Raw genomic sequence first — 27,603 nt, forward strand, 5'->3', positions numbered from 1 at the left:
GCAGGCAGGTAGCTGATATGCGCTCCCAGGTGAGCGGGCAGGCTGGTCCTTTAGACAGACTGACAGGAGTAGTAAGGCAGACCGTCGGACCTCAGACTAGCAGACAGGTAACAAGTATTCAGGCAGGAATCAGGCAGGTAACTGGCAGGTAACTGGCAACGGGACCTGAGGGCTGAAGCACAGGTGAGACACAGGTGCAAACAACATTGCTCGGGCACCTCCATTTTGGAGGAGGTGCCTTATATATGATGAAGTCCTCCGGCCATTGGCCGGGGACTCCTTAGGACGGCGCGCGCGGTCCCTTTAAGAGGAGGGGAGCGCGCGCGCGTGCGCCCTAAGCACAGGGGCCGGGAAGGAGCGCGCGCTGAGAGCAGAGCGGGAGGAGGACGCCGGGAAGGAGCGCGCGCTGACAGCAGAGCGGGAAGAGGACGCCGGGCACGGAGCAGAGCGGTGAGGGGAGCAGCGTCCCTGCCTAGCAGAGGGCAGGGACGCCAGCGCTACACCTACAACCATGCTTCTTCAACGTCCGGCTGGTCTGCATATAAATATCAGGGTCTATAGCTGCCTGGAAATAGCATAGATTCACGAGAGGGGAGCTGGCTGCTGGAGACATCTAGGCTCCCAATAGAGATGGCACAAAAGGTTTATTACTATCTCTGTTTTTACTGAAGTTGTGTCTAATACACAGCTCAGAAGATACAATGCCACTGCTGTGCACATGATCACCAAGTGCCAGGTAGCTGCAGCTGCAGGTTGCTGAGTGTTTGCAGACACAAGCTCTGCAGTCTTTGTCCGGAAGCTGCATTTCCCTTGTAACTGGGGCAAATATGTCAGCCACAATTACAGGGAAAATTGGTCACGTCAAAAAAATTAAACAATAAAATGGCTCTTTAAAAAGATCTTATTATGGTGCGATATGATGTATAAAAAAAAAAAGCAGACAGTTAGAAAATAAATTACAAAAAATCAATAGAAGAAAATAAAAAGCTGCGCCATCCACCAAACTACAACTCTAAAGTGACTAACAGAAAGGTTGACACCCATATGTATTTTATTAGCATTGTATATTTTTGGCTGATTTAGCCCCCCCCCCCCCCCACCTCCCCTCAAAAGAAAAAAATATTACCAAGTTGGATATATAGTTTTTCTGCAGGGCTGGCTTCATTTGAAAGGAGGTTGTCCTGATAAGACATCCATTTTAATAACTGGCCTGTTAATGACAACAATGTTTATGAAATATAAATTGATGATGATATCTACTTTGTTCTAATTGTCTTTTGATTTTAGGTAAAGTTCATGAAGACCATTCCAGGCACGGCCCTCGTAGAGATGGGTGATGAGTATGCGGTGGAGAGAGCAGTTACTCATCTCAATAATGTGAAGGTTTTTGGAAAGAGACTTAATGTTTGGTGAGATAGATCAGGTTATGTAACTTGCATGTGTTATGTTAATTAAACCAGCTAAAGATCACAATCTTGAGATCCAGCATTTCTTCCTTAGGCAGCTCACACCCACTTACAATATGTTCACATTTGGATTTTGGCTACAAGATGAGAATGTAATTCTAATACGTGCAGTACAAGTCTAATTGATTCTTCTGGATAAATCGATCTTATTGAACATTTTATTTAGATTTTAATTGTGAAAATTCTCTGATCCTACATCATACTGCTCTCAGATTACATAACAAATAGCTAATAATACATTTTCTCTAAATTTCCTCATTTTTCGGATGAGGGAAATGTGATATTTTACCTGATTTTATAGATTGTCTTTTTTTTTTTCCTTTTTTTTCCAGTGTGTCAAAACAGCACTCTGTTGTTCCAAGTCAGATATTTGAACTTGAAGATGGTACAAGTAGTTACAAAGATTTTGCAATGAGCAAGAATAATAGGTTTACGAGTGCAGGCCAAGCTTCCAAAAACATAATCCAGCCACCTTCTTGTGTCCTTCACTACTATAATGTTCCGTTATGCATGGAAGAAAGTATCTTCCAGAAGGTAAGTTATGTTTAGAATATTTTGCACCAAAATAAAGCACAAGTCAACAATTCCTACACTTTTCCAAGTCCATCCACACAGTGTCACAACATTCAGAGCAGGGAAGCTTTTGTTATGCGAGTAGAACTGTACCCACCTACCATGAGACAAAATTGGTTTCCTGAAGACCCATTACAAGTAGCTTTAGTATGTTTGCAGCCCAAATCGATAGTGGTGATGTAGTGCACCAATATATAGGATAGTCACAAGTAATACAAGAATCAGTATTTGTAATATTAGTGTTGTTCTTTGTTATAAAATACAGAAAATTATCAATTCCATGTGTTTCCTTTCTTCTTGCAGCTCTGTGAAGATCACCTAGTTCCAAAGTTCATCAAGTACAAAGTATTTGATGCCAAACGTAAGTATAATCCAATACCGCTAAGGTTACAGCTTCCATCGTAGCAAAGAAAATAGCATTTTGTAAAAATGTTTTAGGCTTAAAAATTAATAGCTATTGTTATTGTTTTTTCACTAGATCTTAACGCAGGGGTGGGAAATTAATTTTCCCGAGGGGCCACATGAGAGACAGTGACTGTTGTGGAGGGCCATACCAATAGCCTGAAATTAATTCTGCTCAATATTAATATTTAACATATTAATTCTAATTATTATATTAATATTAACTATCACTTTATTATTGAGAAGAATTAAGTATGCTGACATCTCTTATATACAGCTTGAGCCCTCACACAGCCCCTCTATATACAGCATGAGCCCCCACACAGCCCCCCCAGTGTTCAGCTTGACACACACCCCCAGTGTCCAGCTTAACAGCCTACCCCAGTGTCCAGCTTTACAGCCCCCGCAGTGTCCCGCCAAACATCCCATACACATAAAGACCACCACAAACTTACCTCGCTCACGTTCCCCCGGCGCTCTGTCTCTGCTCCTGTCTGCTATGCACTGACTCTCCGCAGTGCACAGCTGATGCCATCCTATCAGTGTCAGCTGTTTCTCACACTGATTGGTGGAAAAGGGAGGCGGCGGCCCCTCCTCCACCAATGTATTCACCGCGGATGGAGACTCACTGCGGATGGAGACAGCGGTGACGGCGTGCAGGCGGGGAAGGGCTCAGTGCGGCCAGTGGGTTACTGTTAGCCCCTCAGCTGTCTTGGTCTGCGGGCTGGACTGGAACAGCCAGAGGGCTGGATGTGGCCTTCGGGCCGCACTTTGCCCAGGTCTGTCTTAACCCCTTACCGCCAATGCCAGTTTTGACCTGCATGACAAAGGCCCAGTTTTCAAATCTGTCACCCGGTAATCTCTTTGGGATTGCAAAAAAGAAAATTCCAGTGATTCTGAGATTTTTATTTTTATTTTACATGACGTGTTGTACTTTGTTAGTGTTAAACTTAGGTTGATGTTTTGTGCTTATTTATGTTTATGAAATATTCTGAAATGTAATGAAATTTGGAATATTAGCAATTTCCATACTTTGAGTTTTTATGCCATTTCAACAGATACCATGCAAAATAGTTAACATTTGCCATATGTCTACTTTACGGTGACGTAATTTTTCAAACTTGCTTTTGTTTTCTTATGATGTTAGAAGACTTAAAAATTTAGGAGCAAATTTTCATTTTTTTTTCAACGAAGTTTGCAATTTCTGCCAAATGAAGCAATAATATGTGGTTGGAAACTACTGTTTGACCAAAACACAGGGCTCAGAAAGGAAAGAGTGCTATTGGATTTTTTTAGTGCAAATTTGGCTGGAATAGTTTGTGGACATCATGTCACATTTGCTAAAAATTGCCTCATTATTTAAATTACACCCCTCATGGAAGTCATCTAGGGGTACAGTGAGCATTTTTACCCCACGGGCATTTCAGATAATTTTATCACATTGGGTTGTGAAAATAAAAAAGTTAACTAAAAAGTTGTCTTGGCCACAAATTTTTCATTTTCACAATTGGTAAAAGGATTAAATGGACTCCACAATTTCTATATAACAAATCTACTGTTTGGGCACTTGGCAGGGCTTGAAAGGGAAGAAGCACTATTTTGGCATTTTGAGTACAAATTTGGCTGGAATAGTTTGTGTGTCTGTATGTCTATGTATACAGTCATGGCTGAAATTGTCCCAGAAAATGAAGTATTTCTACCAGAAAATTATTGCAGTTACACATGTTTTGTTATACACATGTTTATTTCCTTCATGTGTATTGGAACAACACAAAACACAGAGGAAAAAAGGCAAATTGGACATAATTTCACACACAACCCCCCAAAAATGGACCAAACAACATTGTTAGCACCCTCAACTTAAAAGGGTTGTCCGCTGCTATTCAAAATAGCCCAATGTATTTTTATGACGCTACTATTCAAAATAGCCCAATGTATTTTTATGACGCTACTATTCAAAATAGCCCAATGTATTTTTATGATGAAAAGAAGCTTCTTTTTAATTACCTCCCGCTGCTGTTTCTGTCTGTGAGCAGCGCTATTGCGGGCCGCTCGCAGGCAGCACGTGACCCCCTGCTGACGTCACGTCAAGTGAGGCGTGAATCAGCGATGGGGTCCAAGCGGTGGCTGCTGGGTTGTGGACGGGGTTACCCTGTGCGTCACACTCAGCATCCACTGCACTCTTTCCCAATGAATGGGGAGAGGGATAGCGCGCGGTGGATGCTGGGTGTGATGCGTGGAGTAACCCCGCCCACAACCCAGCAGCCACCGTGGAACACAGAAGAGGGACCCCCTGTGATAGCGCCGCTCACAGGCAGAAACAGCAGAGGGAGGTAATTAGAAAGAAGCTTCTATTCCGCTTAAAAACACATTGGACTATTTTGAATAGTAGTGGACAACCCCTTTAATAGTTGGTTGCACGCCCTATGGAATAAATAACTGCAATCAATTGCTTCATATAACCATCAACAAGCTTCTTACACCTCTCAACTGGAATTTTGGACCATTCTTCTTTTGCAAACTGCTCCAGGTCTCTAATATTTCAAGGACACCTTATCCCAACAGCAATTTTAAGATCTCTCCACAGGTGGTCAATGGGATTTAGATCCGGACTCATTGCTAGCCACTTCAGAACTCTCCAGCGCTTTGTTTCCATCCATTTCTGGGTGCTTCTTGAAGTATGTTTGGGGTCATTGTCCTGCTGGAAGACCCATGACCTATGACACAAACCCTGCTTTCTGACACTGGACACTTCATTGTGACCCAAAATCCTTTAGTAATCTTCAGATTTCATTATGGCAAGTACTAGAGGCAGCAAAATAACCCCAAAACATCTTTGAAGCTCCATCATATTTGACTGTAGGTACTGTGTTCTTTTCTTTGTAGGCCTCATTCCGTTTTCGGAAAGCAGTAGAATGATGTGCTTTACCCAAAAGATCTATTTTGGTCTCCTCTGTCCACAAGTAGCTTTCCCAGAAGGATTGTAGCTTACTCGCGTACATGTTGGCAAACTTCAGTCTAGCTTTTCCATGTCTGTGTCAACAGTGGGGTCCTCCTGGATCTCCTGCCATAGTGTTTCATTTCATTCAAATATGGACAAATAGTTCGTGCTGACACTTATGCACCCTGAGCTTGTAGGACAGCTTGAATTTCTTTGGAACTTGATTGAGGCTGCTTATCCACCATCCAGACTATCATGCGTTGCAACTTTCATCAATGTTTCTTTGCTGTTCTTGTCCAAGGAGATTAGCTACAGTGCGATGGGTTGTAAACTTCATCAAGATCTCTGAAGATGGACTTGTAACCTTGAGATTGTTGATATTTGTTAACAATTTTGGCTCTCAAATCCTCAGACAGTTCTCTTCTCCTCTTTCTGTTCTCCATGCTTAATGTGGCACACACAATGCAAAGATTGAGTCAACTTCTCCCCTTTTTTTTTTTTCTAGTTTCAGGTGTGATTTTCATATTGATCACACCTGTTACTTGGCACAGGTGAGTTTGAATGAGCATCACATGCTTGAAACAAAGTTGTTTACCCACAATTTTGGAAAGGTGCCAACAATTTTGTTCGGCCCATTTTTGGGGGTTTGTGTGACATTCTGTCCAATTTGCCTTCTTTTCCTCTCTCTCTTTTTGTGTTATTCTGATACATACAAAGGAAATAAATGTGTATAATAAAACATGTGTAATTGCAATAATTTTCTGGGAGAAACAAGGGTGCGAAAACTTTCAGCCATGACTGTATGTGGGAAATTACTTTAGTGAGGTCATTGATTTCAAGCCACCATCAATTTTCAGAATAAAAAGGCTTTACAGTGATCCTAAACCCCTTTTGGCTTGTAAATTTCATTTAAGTCACAATCTTGTCCGATTATAATCGGACATGTACTAATCTACTAATAATTCTTACTGTTAAAAATCTTTGAGTAGTGCTAAACCAGTTTTGATTCTATAGAACCCATTCATTTTGGTGTTGGTGGTCATATTTGGAGGGGTTTGTGTCATCACGACAATCCCTGTCCATACACCAGGTAATAGATGGTTGCATCTTCCCATGGCAAAATCAGCAGGGATTCCCAGAAGTCAGACCTGCAGCGAAGAGCTGAGGACTATGTCGAGTATCAAGAGTTGTCTGTAATAACAGCTGCTCACGTCTTTGATGTATCAGATAATTTTTCCTGGATTTTATCTTTGCCGCTGTGACATGACTTTAATCCCATGCAACATGAGTTTGCTATTGAGGAATAAAAAGAAAGTTAAATGCTGCCTTATGACTTTCTGAGATATTTCAACATTGTTGGATACTTTGCAATTGACTCAACTGCGCATGTATTGCATGTTGCTTTTCTTTTACTCATAGGGAATGATAGAGAGCGAAAGCAACTGTGTGAGACTTAAGTATCTAGTGTAGGCCAAGTGTTATGTACAGTATATTCCACGCTGTTACTTAGTAATGTACTTTAAATTATACATTACTATTATTAATCATGGCTATGGCTTTGGTTTTCATTCCCTATTTAAGCTAATCTACTGTATGTCATTTACAGCATCATCAAAAACTTTGTCCGGTCTCCTTGAATGGGAAACAAAGACTGAAGCGGTTGAAGCACTCACAGTATTAAATCACTACCAAATCAGAGTACCTAGTAAGTGCCGTTATGTCCTTAAATATTCTGTACTGTAGTGGATTTCTAACTAGGCCTTCAAGAGAAGCAATGTCTTTGTCTGATCAAACACCTATTGGAAATGGAAACACAAACAAATCAAGCAAGAGCAGAGAGCAGATGCACACAGCAGTCCCATCCTGGTGAACTCAGCTCATCTGTACATTACATGGACAGCCAATACATCTGCCTTAGACTGGTGGACTCGCCTCACCTGTGTAGTACATGGACTTCCAATACATCTCCCTAGACTGATTCACTCAGGTCATCTGTACGTTACATGGACGACCAATACATGTACCCTAGATTGGTAGACTTGGCTGTTTTGTGCATTACATGGACGGCCAATACATGTCCCCTAGACTGGTGGACTCTGCTCACCTGTACATTACATGGACCGCCAATACATCTATGCTAGAATAGTGGACTCTGCACATCTGTACATTGCATGGACAGCCAATACATCTACCTTAGACTGGTGGACTCTGCTCATCTGTGCATTACATGGACGGCTAATGCATCTCCCTAGACTACCGTATTTTTCGGACTATAAGACCCACCGAAACCATAAGACGCACCTAGGTTTTAGAGGAGGAAAAGAAATGTAAGCAAAAAATGTGGTCATGATGCCCTGTTAAGGGGGAGGGGGTCTGCTGCTGACACTGTTGTAAGGAAAATGAATATAAGGTCCCCCAATTCCCCCTCCTTCCTGTTATAAGTGGCCCTCATCCCTATCCTGACATGTATGGCACCCCTTATCCCCATTCTGGTATGCATGGCCCCCCTTGTCCCTTCATCCTGGTATGTATTGCGCCCTTCATTCTGGTATGTATGGCCCCCTTCATCTTGGTATGTGTAGCCCCCCTCATCCCTCTTCCTGGTATGTATGGCCCGCTTCATCCCTCATCCTGGTATGTATAATGAGTGGTGCCATACATACCAGGATGAGGGCTTTGGGGGGGCCATACCAGGATGAGGGATGAAGGGTGCCATCCATGCCAAGAGCCGTGCTGCAAGTACAGTGTGCGCGCTATTAAGGAAAATGAATATTCACTGTTCTCCAAGTCTATTGGCGTGGGGAACAGTGAATATTCATTTTCTTTAGCAACGGGCACAGTGTAGGATGCAGCAGGGGGCTACTGCCTCCTGTGCCCCGCTCCTCCGCCGCTGCAGCTCCCCCCACAACCCACCAAGAACAGCCTCAGAATATATATACCCTATTCCCTCACATCTCCTTCAGTCCCTTGCTCCAGCTGTCACCACTCACCTAACTAAAATTTTCAACCTTTCCCTCTCATCTTGTATCTTTCCCTCTTCTTTTAAACACGCCAGCATACAACCATTACTTAAAAAAACATCCCTTGACCAGAACTGCCAACTACAGACCTGTTTCCAATCTTCCCTTTATCTCTAAACTCCTGGAACGCCTGGTCCACTCCCGCCTGGTCCACTCCCGTCTCATCCGCTATCTCTCAGACAACTCTCTTCTTGACCCTTTGCAATCTGGTTTCCGCTCTTTACATTCTACTGAAACTGCCCTCACTAAAGTCTCTAATGATTTACTAACAGCTAAATCTAATGGTCACTACTTCCTGCTGATTCTCCTGGATCTCTCTGCAGCATTCGACACTGTGGATCACCAGCTCCTCCTCACTATGCTCCGCACTATTGGCCTCAAGGACACTGTTCTCTCCTGGTTCTCCTCCTATCTCTCTGACTGCTCCTTCTCTGTGTCTTTTGCCGGCTCCTCCTCCTCCCTACTTCCCCTTACTGTCGGGGTTCCTCAAGGATCAGTCCTAGGCCCCCTTCTTTTCTCCTGATACACCGCTCCTATTGGACAAACAATCAGCAGATTCGGTTTTAAGTACCATCTCTATGCTGACAACACCCAATTATACACCTCTGCTCCGTACATCACCCCTGCATTACTACAAAAGACCAGTGATTGTCTTTCTGCTGTGTCTAACATTATCTCCTCCCTCTACCTAAAACTGAATCTGTCAAAAACTGAACTACTCGTCTTTCCTCCCTCCACTAACCTACCTGTGCCCGATATTGCCATTTCCGTTTGTGGCTCAACCATTACTCCCCAGCAACAAGCCCGCTGTCTTGGGGTCATTTTTGATTCAGATCTTTCTTTCACTCCTCACATCAAATCACTTGCTTCATTCATGTTATCTACACCTCAAAAACATCTCAAGAATCAGGACTTTTCTCACCTTTGACTCGGCAAAAACTCTTACTGTAGCTCTCATTCATTCTCGTCTTGACTATTAGACTATTGCAACGCTCTACTAATCGGTCTCCCTCTTACTAAACTCTCCCCTCTCCAATCCGTCCTTAACGCAGCAGCCAGGATCATATTCCTCGCCAACCACTACACCGATGCCTCTTCCCTGTGCCAGTCATTGCATTGGTTGCCCATCCAATATAGAGTTCAATTTAAACTTCACGCTTACCCACAAAGCGCTCCATGCTTCAGTACCCCCCTACATCTCCTCTCTTAAAAAACATAGTAACATAGTTTTTAAGGTTGAAGGAAGACTAAGTCCATCTAGTTCAACCCATATCCTAACATGTTGATCCAGAGGAAGGCAAAAAAAAACCATGTGGCAAACACTAAGCTCCACATTGGGGAAAAAAATTCCTTCCCGACTCCATACGACAATCAGACTAGTTCCCTGGATCAACGCCCTATCAAGGAATCTAGTATATATAACCTGTAATATTATACTTTTCAAGAAAGGCATCCATGCCCTTCTTAAATTTTAATAGTGAATCACTCATTACAACATCATGCGGCAGAGAGTTCCATAGTCTCACTGCTCCTACAGTAAAGAATCCGCGTCTGTGATTATGATTAAACCTTCTTTCCTCCAGACGTAGAAGATGCCCCCTTGTCCCCGTTCCTGGCCTCAGAGTAAAAAGATCAGTAGAAAGGTCTTTGTACTGTCCCCTCATATACTTGTACATAGTAATAAGATCACCCCTAAGCCTTCTTTTTTCCACACTAAATAACCCCAAGTGTAATAACCTGTCTTGGTATTGCAGACCCCCCCAGTCCTCTAATAACCTTGGTCGCTCTTCTCTGCACCCTCTCTAGTTCAGCTATGTCTTTCTTATACACCAGAGACCAAAATTCTACACAGTATTCTAAGTGTGGTCGCACTAGTGACTTGTATAGAGGTAAAATTATGTTCTCCTCATGAGTATCTATGCCTCTTATAATGCATCCCATTATTTTATTTGCCTTTGCAGCAGCTGCCTGACACTGGCCACTAAACGTGAGCTTGTCGTTCACCAATACACCCAGGTCTTTTTCAGTTACAGTTTTGCCCAGTGTTTTACAATTAAGCATATAATTATGCATTTTATTTCCTCTGCCCAAGTGCATTACCTTACATTTATCCCCATTAAAGCTCATTTGCCATTTATTAGCCCAAGCTTCTAGTTTACATAGATCCTCCTGTAATATAAAATTGTCCTCCTCTGTATTGATTACCCTGCAGAGTTTAGTGTCATCTGCAAATATTGAAATATTACTCTGTATGCTCCCTACAAAGTCATTAATAAATATGTTAAAAAGAAGGGGGCCCAATACTGACCCCTGTGGTACCCCACTGTTAACTGAGACCCAGTCTGAGTGTTTTCCATTAATAACCACCCTTTGTTTCCGATCACTGAGCCAATTCTTAACCCACATACATATATTTTCCCCTATCCCCATTGTTCTCATTTTATGTATCAACCTTTTGTGTGGAACCGTATCAAAAGCTTTTGAAAAGTCCATATACACAACATCCACTGCATTTCCTTGGTCCAGTCCAGAACTTGCCTCCTCATAAAAGCTGATCAGATTAGTTTGACAGGAACGGTCTCGTAAACCCATGTTGATATTGGGTCATGAGGTTATTCTTCTTCAGATACTCTATTATAGCATCTCTTAGGAAACCCTCCAGGATTTTACCCACAGTAGAGGTTAAGCTTACTGGCCTATAATTTCCAAGTTCAGTTTTTGTCCCCTTTTTGAATATTGGCACCACATTTGCTATACGCCAGTCATAGGGTCTCAGTCTACCACCCTACACGTGCCCTCCGTTCTGCAAATGACTTAAAACTAAAATCCTCCATAATCCGAACTTCCCACTCCCATCTCCAAGATTTCTCGCGTGCGGCGCCAATTCTTTGGAATGCACTACCCAGGACAGTTCGATTAATTCCCAATACCCACAGTTTCAAGCAAACCTTAAAAACACATTTCTTTAGACTGGCATATCGCCTAAACACACTCTGTCCATCTCAGTTTTCCCCCATATTAAAATCTTCTTCAACTTCAGGTTCATGCCAACCATGTACTTAATAGCCTCTGTCAGGACTGTACACATACTGGCTGGCGACCAGTCCATGTATTATTATTTATCCTATTTAGTATATCAAGGCTGCATTATACAATATATGTACTTTTTACCTTTTGTGTCTCCCCCATTTCCTCATAGACTGTAAGCTTGCGAGCAGGGCCCTCACTCCTTTCGATATGAGATATGCTTATTCTGTATTGTCTGTATATGTCCCCCCTAAAAAGTGCTGTGGAATATGTTGGTGCTATAAAAATAAAAACTATTATTATTATTATTATATATATCGTGCTATAAGACGCACCTCCCACTTTCCTCCAAAATTTTGGAGGAAAAAAGTGCGTCTTATAGTCCGAAAAATACGGTAGTTCACTCAGGTCATCTGTACATTTACATGGACGACCGATACATCTACCCTAGATTGGTGGACTTGGCTGTTCTGTGCATTACATGGACCGCCAATACAACTCTCCTGGATTGCCCATTGCAGGGAAAATTAATATCTGACTACATCTTTCTACAGCTACAAAAGCTGGTTACTAGGACATTAATAAGCCATAATCTAAGGGCTGGCTTCAGTATAGTGAGCGGTTGCTGTTATACAGTGGTGTGAAAAAATGTTTGCCCCCTTCCATATTTGTTATTCTTTTGCTTGTTTGTAACACCTAAATGTTTTAGATCACAAAACAAATTTCAGTATTAGACAAGATAACACAAGTGAACAAAAAATGCAGTTTTTAGTTGAAGTTCTTTGTTATTAAGGGAAAAAGAAATCCAAACCTACAGAGACCTGTGTGAAAAAGTGATTTCCATCCCCCTAAAAAATAAATTAACTGTGGTTTATCACATTTTTGGGAAGCTGAGTTCAATTTCCCTAGCCACACACAGGCCTGATTACTGCCACAGCTGTTCTCAAGAAATCCCTTAAATAGGACCTGCCTGACAAAATGAAGTAGACCAAAAGATCCTCAAAAGCTAGACATCATGCTGCAATCCAGAGAAATTCAGGAACAAATGAGAAACAAAGTAATTGAGAACTATCAGTCTGGAAAAGGTTATAAAGCCATTTCTAAAGCTTTGGGACTCCAGCAAACCACAATGAGAGCCATTATCAACAAATGACGAAAACATGAAACAGTGGTGAACCTTTCCAGGAGTGGATGGCCGACCTAAATTACCCCAAAAGCGCAGTGACGACTCATCTAAGAGGTCACAAAAGACCCCACAACAACATCCAAACAACTGCAGGCCTCACTTGCTTTAGTTAAGGTCAATGTTCATGACTCCACCATAAGAAAGAGACTGGGCAAAAATGGCATGCATGGCAGAGCTCCAAGACGAAAACTACTGCTGAGCAAAAAAGAACTTAAAGGCTCATCTAGGTTTTGCCAGAAAACTTTTTGATGACCACCAAGACTTTTGGAAGAATACTCTGTGGACTGACGAGACAAAAGTTGAAATTTTTGGATGGTGTATGTCCCATTACATCTGGCATAGAAGTAACACAACATTTCAGAAAAGGAACATCATACCAACAGTAACATATGGTGGTGATAGTGTGATGGTCTGGGGTTGTTTTGCTGCTTCAGGACCTGGAAGACTTGCTGTGGTAACTGGAACCATGAATTCTGCTGACTACCAAAAAATCCTGAAGGAGAATGTCCGGCCATCTGTTCGTGACCTCAAGCTGAAGCGCACTTATGTTATGCAGCAGGACAATGATCCAAAACACACCAGCAAGTCCACCTCTGAATGGCTTAAGAAAAACAAAATTAAGACTTTGGAGTGGCCTAGTCAAAGTTCTGACCTTAATCTGATTGAGATGCTGTGGCATGACCTTAAAAAGGCGGTTCATGCTCGGAAACCTTCCAATGTGGCTGAATAACAATTTTACAAATATGAGTGGCCAAAATTCCTCCAGAGCGTTGTAAAAGACTCATTGCCAGTTATCGCAAACGCTTGCAGTTGCTGCTAAGCGTGGCCCAACCAATTATTAGGTTTAGGGGGCAATCACTTTTTCACACAGGGCCCTGTAGGTTTGGATTTCTTTTTGCCTTAATAATAAAGACCTTCATTTTAAAATCTGCATTTTGTGTTTACTTGTGTTATCTTTGTCTAATATTTAAATTTGTTTTGGGATCTGAAATATTTAAGTGTGACAAACATTTAAAAGAATAACAAATCAGGAAGGGGGCTAACACTTTTTTACACCACTGTACTTTCAGCAGTCTGTGATAATATCCAGTATAACATTTACCTGTATTTTAAGAATGAAAAGTAAGTGCTACCTGCCAGAAAATTTCAGAAACTGTTCACACTTGCAAGGATTAAAACAAATACAACTTTGTTTGATTTGTTAAAATTCCATCATCCAGACAAAAAGATAAATGTAATAAACCAACATATTTCTTATACAACGGATGTTCCCAGCCGTGGCTTAAATGCTACCTGCCATTAAAAAAAAAAAAAAAACACTTGAGTTATATGAAATTCCAGGTGCAGAAATCCTTCCAATATCTGGAATGAACAGTCATTATTTTTGCTCTTCTGCTCATAGAAAGTCGACTGACTATACAAATCACTACCCCCTCTACACTAAGATCAGTCTAGCAAATTTAAAGTCTAATTTACATATAAACTTAAAAAATGTATTTCTATAACTGTAAATACACACTGTTTTTATATTTATTTGCAAATTCTCTGAATTATAAAAGTAAATCTGATATATTTCCCACGTACTACCCCTAATACCCATATATTACATAAAAATACCACCCAGTACTTAACATTCATGGGCACCTTCATACAATTTTTCATCAGAGTGGAACATTTTGTATAAAATTCATGTTAGTCTCTTACTGGGTCAGTTACAATCTAAGAATACCAGTTCATACAGCTACATGCAACTTACTGTATGCTTAGAATTATTTTCACAGTCCTTAATATTAAAATTAAATTTCAGTAGTCCAGGTACCACCATAAAGAATACTTTTTAAACAAGCAGAAAAGGTGGAAGTAAATAGTTTTGTAATTTACATTTATTAAAAATTATGCTCCATTCAATAAATACCAAGCTTTTATCTTCTGACTAGTGTTGAGCGATACCTTCCGATATCAGGAAATATCGTATCGGATTGGATCGGGCCGATACCCAAAAAGTATCGGATATCGCCGATTCCGATACCGGAAACCAATGCAAGTCAATGGGACACAAATATCGGAATGAAAATAAACCCTTTCTTTCCTTGTAGGTTAATTCTACATGAAGTAAAACAACTAAGAATAATGTAGAATGACATGAAAAGCCGGCAATTCATCAGCGGCATTCACCGGTACCCGACAATTTACAACAGAAAGAATAGAGCTTCACACATAGATTAGATAGATAGAAACATGTCAGTCACATATCTATGAAGTACAGTGACAGTGTTGCTTACTGTACTTGTCATTTAGTGTAAAGGATTTATATAAAAAAAAAATAGTGTTTTCATGCACCGTCTCTTTAAAAAAGCCGGCCGGCAATTCAGCAGCGGAACCCGACAATTTAGAATAGAAGGAATAGAGAATCACACATAGATTAGATAGATAGAAACATGTCAGTCACATATATATGAAGTACAGTGACAGTGCTGGTTACTGTACTTGTCATTTAGTGTTAAAATAAAGGATTTATTTAAAAAAAAATTGGCGTGGGGTTCCCCTTAATTTTAGGCTCTAGCGGAGGTTAAGCAGACAGCTGGGGCAAATGTTTGAAGCCTGGAAAGGGGGTAATATCCACGGAGCTTCCCAGGCAACTAATATCAGCCCCCAGCTGAATACCTAGCCTTTACTAGCTATTAAAATGGGGGAACCTGCCCAAAAAAATAACGTGGGGTCCCCCCTAATTTAATAGCTAGCAAAGGCTAGGCAGACAGCTGGGTGCTGATTTTAATAGCCCAGGAAGGGTGCCATGAATATTGGCCCCCTCCCAGGCTAGAAACACCAGCCATCAGCCGCCCCAGAAATGGCGCATCCATAGGATGCGCCAATTCTGGCACTTAGCCTCGCTCTTCCCACTGCCCTGTAGCGGTGGCAGTGGGGTAATAGGGCTGGGGTTGATGTCAGCTTATAATGCCAGCTGACATCAAGCCCAGGTTAGTAATGGAGAGGCGTCTATAAGACACCCCCATTACTAACCCCATAGTCAAAGTTAAAGAAAAACACAAACACCCAGAATAAAGTCCTTTAATTGAAATAAACACACAATTCTTTATTGTTCTAAATTAAACCATACTTACCATCACGCCCATTCCAGCTGAAGCCAACGATCTCCTGCACTAAAAGAAAAATAATAAAGCAACCTCATCCTTACCTTTCCATGGTTCCCACGACAGCTTCAGCTCTGCTACATCGAGATGACAGGCTGGACCGCAGCAGAACGCTGCCATCCAGCCTGTCATCCCGCAGACACTGAGAAGCGCAGGCATGCTTGCGCTCCTCAGTGTCTCTCTGTGACGTCATCCAGATGAGCCGAGTTCATGTCCAATGAACTCAGCTCACCTCATGCACGTCACTGACAGCGTGGGAAAATTCTCAAGCTGAAGTGCTGAGTGCAGGAGAATTTTCCCACGCTGTCAGTGACGTGCATGAAGTGAGCTGAGTTCATTGGACATGACCTCGGCTCATCTTTATGCCGTCACAGCCAGACACTGAGGAGCGCAAGCATGCCTGCGCTTCTCAGTGTCTGCGGGATGACAGGCTGAATGGCAGCGTTCTGCTGCGGTCCAGCCTGTCATCTCGATGTAGCAGAGCTGAAGCTGTCGTGGGAGCCATGGAAAGGTAAGGATGAGGTTGCTTTATTATTTTACTTTTATTGCAGGAGATCGTTGGCTTCAGCTGGAATGGGCGTGACGGTAAGTATGGTTTAATTTAGAACAATAAAGAATTGTGTGTTTATTTCAATTAAAGGACTTTATTCTGGGTGTTGTGTTTTTTTAAATACTTTACTAGAAATTCATGGTGGTCATGTCTAATATTGGCGTGACCCCATGAATTTCGGGCTTAGGGCCAGCTGATAATGCCAAGCTGGCCTTAACCCCTTTATTACCCAGTGAGCCACCGCACCAGGGCCCTGGATGAGTTGGGCACAGCGCCAGAAGATGGCGCTTCTATGAACGCGCCATTTTCTGGGGCGGCTGCGGACTGCAATTTGCAGCGGGGGTGGCCCAGAAAGCTTGGGTCTCCCTGCGCTGCGGATTTCAGCCCCCAGCTGCCTAGTTGTACCTGGCTGGGCACAAAAATAGGGCGAAGCCCCACGCATTTTTTTTTTTAATTATTTCATGAAATTCATGGAATAATTAAGAAAAAAAGGGCTTCCCTATATTGTTGTGTCCGGCCAGGTACAAATAGGCAGCTGGTGGTTGGGGGCAGCCTGTTCCTGCCTGCTGTACCTTTATTTTAACACTAAATGACATTTGAGTAGTTAATAAAGATGCAGTCCCTAAATTATTATTTATTTTTTAATTAATTTTTCCCAAAACTTTTGACGTGGGCTTCGCCATATTTTTGTATGCCAGCCAGGTACAGCATCCAGCTTCTATGAACGCGTCATTTTCCGGGGCGGCTGCGGACTGCAATTTTCAGCGGGGGGGGGGGCAGAACGCTTGGGCCTCCCTGCGCTGCAGATTCCATCCCCCAGCTGCCTAGTTGTACCTGGCTGGACACAAAAATAGGGAGAAGCTTCACGTATTTTTTTTTTTTAAATTATTTCATGAAATTCATGAAATAATTAAGAAAAAAAGGGCTTCCCTATATTGTTGTGTCCAACCAGGTACAAATAGGCAGCTGGTGGTTGGGGGCAGCCCGTTCCTGCCTGCTGTACCTGGTTGGACACAAATATAGTGCGAAGCCCCACGTCAATTTTTTTTAAATCATTTCAGGAAATTCATGAAATAATTAAAAAAAATTGATGTGGGGCTTCGCCCTATATTTGTGTCCAGTCAGGTACAGCAGGCAGGAACGGGCTGCCCCCAACCACCAGCTGCCTATTTGTACCTAGCCGGACACAACAATATAGGGAAGCCCTTTTTTTCTTAATTATTCCATGAATTTCATGAATTTAAAAAAAAAAATACGTGGAGCTTCACCCTATTTTTGTGTCCAGCCAGGTACAACTAGGCAGCTGGGGGCTGGAATCTGCAGCGCAGGGAGGCCCAAGCTTTCTGCCCCCCCCCCCCCCCCCCCCCGCTGCAAATTGCAGTCCGCAGCCGCCCCGGAAAATGACGCGTTCATAGAAGCTGGATGCTGTACCTGGCTGGCATACAAAAATATGGCGAAGCCCACGTCAAAAGTTTTGGGAAAAATTAATTAAAAAATAAATAATAATTTAGGGACTGCATCTTTATTAACTACTCAAATGTCATTTAGTGTTAAAATAAAGGATTTATTTAAAAAAAAAATTGATGTGGGGCTTCGCCCTATTTTTGTGTCCAGCCAGGTACAACTAGGCAGCTGGGGGCTGGAATCTGCAGCGCAGGGAGGCCCAAGCTTTCTGGGCCCCACCCGCTGCAAATTGCAGTCCGCAGCCGCCCCGGAAAATGGCGCGTTCATAGAAGCGCCATCTTCTGGCGCTGTACCCAACTCATCCAGGGCCCTGGTGCGGTGCCTCACTGGGTAATAAAGGGGTTAAGGCCAGCTTGGCATTATCAGCTGGCCCTAAGCCCGAAATTCATGGGGTCACGCCAATATTAGACATGACCACCATGAATTTCTAGTAAAGTATTTAAAAAAAACACAAACACCCAGAAAAAAGTCCTTTAATTGAAATAAACACACAATTCTTTATTGTTCTAAATTAAACCATACTTACCATCACGCCCATTCCAGCTGAAGCCAACGATCTCCTGCAATAAAAGTAAAATAATAAACCAACCTCATCCTTACCTTTCCATGGTTCCCACGACAGCTTCAGCTCTGCTACATCGAGATGACAGGCTGGACCGCAGCAGAACGCTGCCATCCAGCCTGTCATCCCGCAGACACTGAGAAGCGCAGGCATGCTTGCGCTCCTCAGTGTCTGGTTGTGACGGCATCCAGATGAGCCGAGGTCATGTCCAATGAACTCGGCGCACCTCATGCACGTCACTGACAGCGTGGGAAAATTCTCACGCTGAAGCGCTGAGTGCAGGAGAATTTTCCCACGCTGTCAGTGACGTGCATGAGGTGAGCTGAGTTCATTGGACATGACCTCGGCTCATCTTTATGCCGTCACAGCCAGACACTGAGGAGCGCAAGCATGCCTGCGCTTCTCAGTGTCCGCGGGGTGACAGGCTGGATGGCAGCGTTCTGCTACGGTCCAGCCTGTCATCTCGATGTAGCAGAGCTGAAGCTGTCGTGGGAACCATGGAAAGGTAAGGATGAGGTTGCTTTATTATTTTTCTTTTATTGAAGGAGATCGTTGGCTTCAGCTGGAATGGGCGTGACTGTAAGTATGGTTTAATTTAGAACAATAAAGAATTGTGTCTTTATTTCAATTAAAGGACTTTTTTCTGGGTGTTTGTGTTTTTTTAAATACTTTACTAGAAATTCATGGCGGTCATGTCTAATATTGGCGTGACCCCATGAATTTCGGGCTTAGGGCCAGCTGATAATGCCAAGCTGGCCTTAACCCCTTTATTACCCAGTGAGCCACCGCACCAGGGCCCTGGATGAGTTGGGTACAGCGCCAGAAGATGGCGCTTCTATGAACGCGCCATTTTCCGGGGCGGCTGCGGACTGCAATTTGCAGCGGGTGGGGCCCAGAAAGCTTGGGCCTCCCTGCGCTGCGGATTCCTGCCCCCAGCTGCCTTGTTGTACCTGGCTGGACACAAAAATAGGGCGAAGCCCCACGTATTTTTTTTTTAAATTATTTCATGAAATTCATGGAATAATTAAGAAAAAAAGGGCTTCCCTATATTGTTGTGTCCGGCTAGGTACAAATAGGCAGCTGGTGGTTGGGGGCAGCCTGTTCCTGCCTGCTGTACCTGACTGGACACAAATATAGGGCGAAGCCCCACATAATTTTTTTTTAATTTTTTCATGAATTTCCTGAAATAATTAAAAAAAAAATTGACGTGGGGCTTTGCACTATATTTGTGTCCAGCCAGGTACAGCAGGCAGGAACGGGCTGCCCCCAACCACCAGCTGCCTATTTGTACCTGGTTGGACACAACAATATAGGGAAGCCCTTTTTTTCTTAATTATTCCATGAATTTCATGAAATAATTAAAAAAAAAAAAAACGTGGAGCTTCTCCCTATTTTTGTGTCCAGCCAGGTACAACTAGGCAGCTGGGGGATGGAATCTGCAGCGCAGGGAGGCGCAAGCTTTCTGCCCCCCCCCCGCTGAAAATTGCAGTCCGCAGCCGCCCCGGAAAATGGCGCGTTCATAGAAGCTGGATGCTGTACCTGGCTGGCATACAAAAATATGGCGAAGCCCACGTCAAAAGTTTTGGGAAAAATTAATTAAAAAATAAATAATAATTTAGGGACTGCATCTTTATTAACTCCTCAAATGTCATTTAGTGTTAAAATAAAGGATTTATTTAAAAAAAAAATGGCGTGGGATCCCCCATAATTTTAGTCTCTAGCGGAGGTTAAGCAGACGGCTGGGGCAGATGTTTGAAGCCTGGGAAGGGGGTAAAACCCACGGAGCTTCCCAGGCTACTAATATCAGCCCCCAGCTGAATACCTAGCCTTTACTAGCTATTAAAATGGGGGACCCCCCCAAAAAAATGACGTGGGGTCCCCCCTATTTTAATAGCTAGCAAAGGCTAGGCAGACAGCTGGGGGCTGATATTAATAGCCCAGGAAGGGTGCCATGAATAATGGCCCCCTCCCAGGCTAGAAACACCAGCCGTCAGCCGCCCCAGAAATGGCGCATCCATAGGATGCGCCAATTCTGGCACTTAGCCTCGCTCTTCCACGCTGCCCTGGTGCGGTGGCAGGGGGTAATAGTGGTGGGGTTCATGTCAGCGCCAGCTGCCATGAAGCCCAGGTTAGTAATGATGGGCGTCTATAAGACACCCCAATTACTAACCTACAAAGTGTTAAAAAGAAAACACACTACACCCAGAAAAAAATAATTTATTTGAAATAAAACACACCATTTTATTTAATTCTTAGTTTACTAAAAATAATAGTTACCTGTCCACGTTCCTGCGCTGATCTCCCATGCACAGCTGTCACATCTGGAGATGGTGACAGCTGTGCATGGCTGCTGTAAGCTCACGCTGCCGGGAACACGTCCGCTCCCGGCAGCGGGAGCCACTGACTGAGGTCACCGGAGTGCATTCAGGCAGCGCAGCTCCGGAGACCTCCTTTACGGCACTGCTGTACCGTGGGAATTTCTCACGATACAGCAGGGCCGTAAAGCAGCTAACCGGAGCAGCGCTGCCTGAACTCCGGTGAACCCTTACGGCCCCGTCATTCTAGCGGCGGCAGCGGTTCAGAGCGGTCACATTCTATGTGGCTGCTCTGAACTGGAGATCTTCGTGGGACACTCGTGGACTACTACAGAGGGGTAAGGATAAGGTTGTGGTTTATTATTTTATATTTTATTACAGGAGATCGATGGCTTCGGGGAATTAGGTGTCTAGGTGAGTATAGGTGTAGTTTTTTATTTTTTACTTTATTTTAGGTGGCGATCGGCGGGGACAGGTAATGTATGAACTAATTTATTGTAGGCAACCACTGGCCACCAATGACATGTATTTAAAATTTATTGGGGCACAGTAGGGCAATTTAAATAGCAGGATCAGGCTGATGGGAACTACTGCTCCCATCAAGCTGATCCTGCTGGCACGAGTGGACGGGGGACAGACATAGGCCGATGGGAGTAGTAGTGTCACATCGGCCTATGTCTGCCTGCACGCACAGACACCGCACACACACCCCGCACACACACCCCGCACACACACCCCGCACAGACATCGCGCACACCCGCACACACTCGCAGACATCGCACACACACCGCGCACACCCGCACACACACCCCGCACACACACCCATCATGACCGGTCTGATGGTCTGGGAGGTGTGGCTGACCTGTGCGGCCGTGGGAAAGTTCATGTGAGTTCATGCAGTCAAGCATGAACTCACATGAACCCTCTGAGGGCACCGCGGCTACTTCAAATGAACAGCTGATCAGCATCACCTGATACCTCAGCTGTTCATTTGAAATAACCGGCGGGAGAGCGCAGCACAGAACGGGAAAGCCGGCGGTGAAGTCTTTTCACTGCCGGCTTCCCCGCCCGGGTCCTTCGCTCCCCGCTCCTTGGTGCTGCGCTCCCCGCCCGGTCCTAAATTACGATTGGGATTGGAGGTGGCGAGGGGAGCAGAGGATCGGGGTGGGAGGCTGCGGGGAAGCAGTATGGGGCTGTGCGATTGTTTAAAAGCCGGCGGCTTTTTACCGCCCGACGGCTTTTAAACAATCAGGAGAATTCTCCCCCGCTGGGATGGCATTCTGATGACAGGCTGGATCGCGCTGCCATCCAACTTGTCATCCTTCAGAGACACTGCAGAGCGCAGGCATTATGGGAACTTCCGATTCCGGTATTCGATATTGTAAAAGTATCGGAATTAAGTATCGGAATTCCGATACCGCGAATATCGGCCGATACCCGATATTACAGTATCGGAATGCTCAACACTACTTCTGACATATGCTTCCTAGCTCCCCCTGGTGTTACCAAGCTTTTATCTTCTGAAGTATTCTCCCTAGCGCCCCCTGGAGTTATTCCATTCCGTCCTCGTAGTGGGCGATCAGCTGGTCTTTATGGTGGCACAACCCCTTTAAGTAGACTATAAATGATCCGATTAGGCACAGGGAGTGATTACACCCCCTACATTTGACCCTAGATCAAGGTCCCACGCCCCTCTTCCCTGGAAGGCTGTATAGGGAGAGGGGTTCATGACTCTGACATGCTTTGATCTATCTAACTGTTGTCACTTATTGTATATAAAATTATAATATATTCCACAGTTCTTGGTAGTGAAAGGGTAAATGGTAGACATGTACATGTAGCACATGCCAGTAGATTTTTTTTTCCCACATTGATGTGTACTTTGACAGGGTATTCATATCTTCGCAAATTGGCACTTATGATCTATCTACTGGATACTTACCTGTAAGCCCCATATGTGTCTCTCAAAGAGAGGTCTCCTGTCTCTATTCCTACTAGTTAAAACATTTGCTTGCTCTTCACTTCTTTGGGAGTATGACTGTAATTGAATATTGACTATTATAAATCTGCATAACTTATTATCAGGAGTCATTATTCATTTATTTATTGTTTGATTTACATTCCTTGCTTTCTGAAATGAAAAAGCCCCAGTCTGAGTGAGCTGGATAGAATGGCACCATTCTTTTTGGCTGGGTTAATACATTCCTAATCACTCTAAGGGTATGTGCACACGATGCAGAAATGCTCAGGATTTTTTCCTGAGCGTTTCTGCATCTCTCTGGCAGGAAAAAACGCATGCGGATTGTACATGCGGTTTCCTGCCAGGGACATGCGGAAATGAAGCGGTCTTCACTTTCATTTCCGCATGTGGGTTGACAAGCGCTTCCCAAGCGATTTTAGCATCACTTGGAAAGTGCTTGTCAACTTTACACTATATAAATCCATGCAACCGGCATGGATTTATATAGTGTGTGAATGTCAAAAAATAAAAAATAAATCTATACTTTACCCTCTGATGGCCCCCGGTGTCCTGCTTCATCGGTCCCGGCTGCCGGCAGTGAAGACTTTAGGACCTTCCGACGTCAGCGTCACGTGACCCGTCACATGATTCTGACGTCAGCGAAGGTCCTTCATTCAACCGCGAAGTGCCCGGGAAGCCAGCAGGACGCAGCGCGGGCCGTCAGAAGGTGAGAATATATATATTTTTTATTTTATTCTTTTTTTTTTAATGGTACCTGGGTCTGGATGAGAGTCCTCTCATCCACACCCGGGTATCATCCGCACATTAGACCGCATGAAAAGCGCATCAACATATACAGTGATGCGGATTCCATGCGGTCTAATGCAAGTCAATGGCGGCAAAAGAGCAGCGTTTCCGCAAAATTAATTGACATGCTGCGGATTTTTGACCGCAGCGTTTACGCTGCGGAAAAATCCGCATCATGGGCACAGCACATGCGGATTTCCATTGGGGAACATTGCTGCCCTTCTACCATGCGTTTCCGCAACTGCAAAAACGCCACGGAAACGCATGAAAAACGCATCGTGTGAACTCAGCCTTAATCCACACTAAGGCTGCGTGCCCACTATGCGTTTTTCAAGCGTTTTTGCCACGGAATTTCCGCCGCGAAAACGCGTAAAAAATGCATGGTAATACGTGCCCTATGGTCCCCAATTATCATTGCGGAAAAATCCGCAGCACTACCAATTATTCTGCTGCATCGCGGCAATTTTGCCGCCATCGACTTGCATTGAATAGCTTAATATCTGCATCCCTACATGTGCACATGCGGATATTAAGCGATTCAATGTGCGGATGGTACCTGGGTCTGGAGAAGAGGAGACTCTCCTCCAGACCCTAATACCATAGTACCTGTAAAAAAAAAAAAAAAAGAATTAAAAATAAAAAATAAAGATCATACTTGCCTTCCGACGGCCCCTGGTCTCCTCAGCGATGCGTCCGGTCTCTTGTACGGCTTGCGATGGTCTAAAAGGACCTGCGGTGACGTCATTTAGTCATGTGACAGGTCACGCGACCGATGACGTCGGCGGTCGCCTGACCTGTCAGAAGACTAAATGACGTCATGAAAGGTCCTTTCACACCACCGCGAGCCATACAAGAGACCGGACGCAGCGTAGAAAAGACCGGGGGCCATCAGAAGGTAAGTATAATCTTTATTTTTTACCGTTTTTATTCTTTTTTTTTTAACTATTAACTTGGTCATGCACTTTTCCAAGTGATGCTAAAATCACTTGGAAAAGCGCTTGATAACCTGCATGCACAAATGCATGCAAAAACGCTTGACAAATGCTTCTACCTGGCAGGAAAAACGCATGTAAAATCCCCATGCGTTTTTCCTGCCAGGCAGATGCGGAAAAAATCATCTGCAGCATTTCTGCATCGTGGGCACTTAGCCTAAGAGGGAGAAAGTGCACATGCGTCACAACTTGTCTATTGCAAATTGGCCCCAATTCTCCTCTGCTGTACTCATTTTATCCTCACCCTGGCAGGAACTGAAAGTAATATTTCAGATTGATATTGTGTTTAGCTGTGTCTACCCTGTAATGCTGTGTCTTGTTTTTGTATCGTTGCGGGTATAGTGACAGCATCTGAAGTACCGGAATTCATTTTCTTCTGTCTCTAGATTTCAGATCTGATTAGCAGGGCTCATCAGTAAGGCTGAATTCTGACATCTGTGTATGAACTGTGATTTCTGGAGCCGCAGCGGATCTCCTTATCCAAACTAAGCAGCTTTATAGATGCCTATGAGGCTATTGGGTTTGGGTTAGAAAACCCTTGGCCAATCTGGGGACGCTTGGTATGTATTCGGATTGTGATGCTGAGATGTCTGAATTCAGCCTACAGCACAATAGATATAAGCTGAACCACATCCTCTGTGCGGAGAGGTGAATCTGTACTTGCTCTGGAAGTGTCTTGTTCTTTTAGTCAAGGTACAGATATTGTAACTGCAAATGCTGTGTGCATCATTGATTGCATCTAACTGTAAATTGTAGGAGGGGAACTTACTAATATTGGCAATGTATTGGCTGGTAACTGGAATAGATTTCCACTATAAGTTACGCCAATTTCTGGCCAAATGAAAGCATATGTCAGTTGGTTTTTGCCCTGCTCCCTACCGTTATGCATTGGACACCTTTTGTAAAGTGAGAAGAGTGTCATAAAATTGGTAAAAGTAGCACATTTTTGCACAAAACTTCTGTTAGAAAGTTTGCATCTTGTTTCCTCCACAAAATCTTATACATATTGCTTTTTCGTTCTACATGCTTACCTAAAAAATCGAAGATCTGCATTGAGTGAAAACTGATATGCCGCTAAACTCTTGAGAAAGTCAGTAAAGTGAATTCTATTTTCAAGAGTTGAAGGGGAGTTGAGAGACTATGCTGCACACCAATTTGGACAGTAGCCGTGGCAAACATCAGGGGCCAGGCCGGGTATTGAGCATCTGTCCTGTTAGTTATTAGGACACTTGCACATAACCTGCCAGGTGTTGGATGATTGCCATACCTACTGTCCCATTTGGCATGCAGCAGCATCTCTCAATGTGTTTTTTCAGATGTGGTTTATCTGTGTTTTTTTTTTCCTTTTACTTCCATGTCTATATTGTTGTTTTTGTGCTTTTGAAGGTAGAGAAAATGCATTTGTAAGACTGTATGTATTTATGTTTAGTGAAGCCATATTGGTCGTGCAATTTAAACACAATATCAAAAAGTTTCCCCTGTAAAAACACAGCAAATCACAGTTAAACATGTATTTTTTCAAATCCCCCCCCACATTTCAAAAGCACAAAAAATGTGCAAAAAGGGCAGTGTGAAGCCTGTGTAAGAGAGAAGTGCATGTGCTAGTGGCAAAGTATGATAAAACTATAGATAGAACTATCCCATTCTCAGCTCTGCTGCACTGCGAGTGCTACAAGGTTTATTTACATCATATGGTTTCGTTTTTGTAGAATCTACTATTTTATTTGCTGCAGTGTTTTTTTTTTTTAAATTTCTGTAAAACTGCTGTAATTTTTCAAATGTTCACGGATTGTAGTGTTTTATATTTCACTACTGCCCTGAAGTAGTAGTCAATTGCCAGTGTGCTTTCACAAAAAGATGTTCCTCTTATATAAAAATGACAAACTTTAATATCTTTACCTTTTTAAAATCCCTTTTGCCTGTCCACTCTGGGCCCTGCTGCTGATATACCAACTTAGGCCATGGCCCTAGTATTTGGTCAGTATTTTTTCTCAGGAGTGGGAGCCAAAACCAGGTGAGGAACAATCAGAGAAAAGGTATAATAGAAACAAGTCACCAATTCTGCATTTATCACCCACTCCTGGTTTTGGCTCCCACTCCTGAGAAAAAATACTGACCGAATACTGACCAAATACTGATAGTGGGGCCGTGGGAGTCTATACTGCTGCTCAGTGCACTCTTGGTGTGGCCAAACAGTTCAGTTCACCTTCCCACCTACTTCTTGTTTTTCATCTATCTCAGGCCTTCTCTGGCTATAGAATGCAAGAGCTATCAATCAAAATAGAGGGGGGTTGGAGATGGAGAGAATACAAGTAGATGGGAAGGTTCACTTAAAGGGAATCGATCACCATATTTTCGCTATGTAATTTGAGACCTCCATAATGTCGGAGCAGAGACGCTGATTATAGTGATGTGTCACTTACTGGGCTGTGTTTTGCTGTTTCAGTACAATCAGTGTTCTATCAGCAGGAGATTATCATTACAGGACAACTGGCCTCGTGCATCCTAGTCCAACCCCACCCCCAGTACTGATTAGCAGCTCTCAGTCACTTTACAATGTACACAGAAAGCTGTGGTGTGGACGGTGTTATACATAACTCAACAACTGAGCTCTGCTAGATCTGCAGCAGAGAAATCAGTCACTCTGTCATAGCTTCTGTACCCAGTAAAGTAAATTGAATCAAGGTCTCTGTCCCTACCTCGTGCTGCTGTCAGATTACATAGCAAGTCTAATAGCCTAAGACAGTCTTATAAGTCTATGGGAGTATGAGATCTATCATCAAGCGGAAAAGAAATACTCCCATGAATAATAAAGGTAAAACAATTAATAAAATTAAATATTTGTATTGAACAATTTATTTATAATTACTTGTACTTTCCTGTTGTAACCATCTACTACAATTTAGCATATATTTCTCCATATTGACTCAGTTATTCTTACACTTCTCATTGTATTTATTTAAGATTTAACCATAATTTACTTGGGACTTGTTTACTGGATGTATTGTACATGACAAACCTGCTGACAGATTCCAGTTAGATGTTTGGCCATGCCAGGGGTACACCAAGTGTACTCTTAGCATGGCTGACAGACTGCCTTTAAATTGATGGTCAGGAATTAGAAAGAATGGTCTGCCTTCTCTCTGGAAACAGTAAAGTTGTGCTCATGAATTGTGTCTTATATTG

At 43.3% G+C, this 27,603-nt stretch overlaps 1 protein-coding gene across 1 annotated transcript in view; it reads left to right on the top strand.

The window, feature by feature from the left end:
- The window catches only part of LOC141257720 (heterogeneous nuclear ribonucleoprotein L-like), an 88,713-nt gene that overhangs the window by 56,188 nt on the left and 4,922 nt on the right, over positions 1–27,603 (top strand). The window contains exons 9-12 of the mRNA XM_073672614.1: positions 1,288–1,409; positions 1,799–2,000; positions 2,343–2,400; positions 6,989–7,087. Coding sequence (XP_073528715.1) covers positions 1,288–1,409; positions 1,799–2,000; positions 2,343–2,400; positions 6,989–7,087 — 481 coding nt within the window. The remainder of the gene's footprint in view (positions 1–1,287; positions 1,410–1,798; positions 2,001–2,342; positions 2,401–6,988; positions 7,088–27,603) is intronic.

Source organism: Phyllobates terribilis, unplaced genomic scaffold (genome assembly GCF_046119375.1).
Source record: "Phyllobates terribilis strain yellow unplaced genomic scaffold, ASM4611937v1 Scaffold_3__8_contigs__length_932513732, whole genome shotgun sequence".
Classification (NCBI taxonomy): Eukaryota; Metazoa; Chordata; class Amphibia; order Anura; family Dendrobatidae; genus Phyllobates; species Phyllobates terribilis.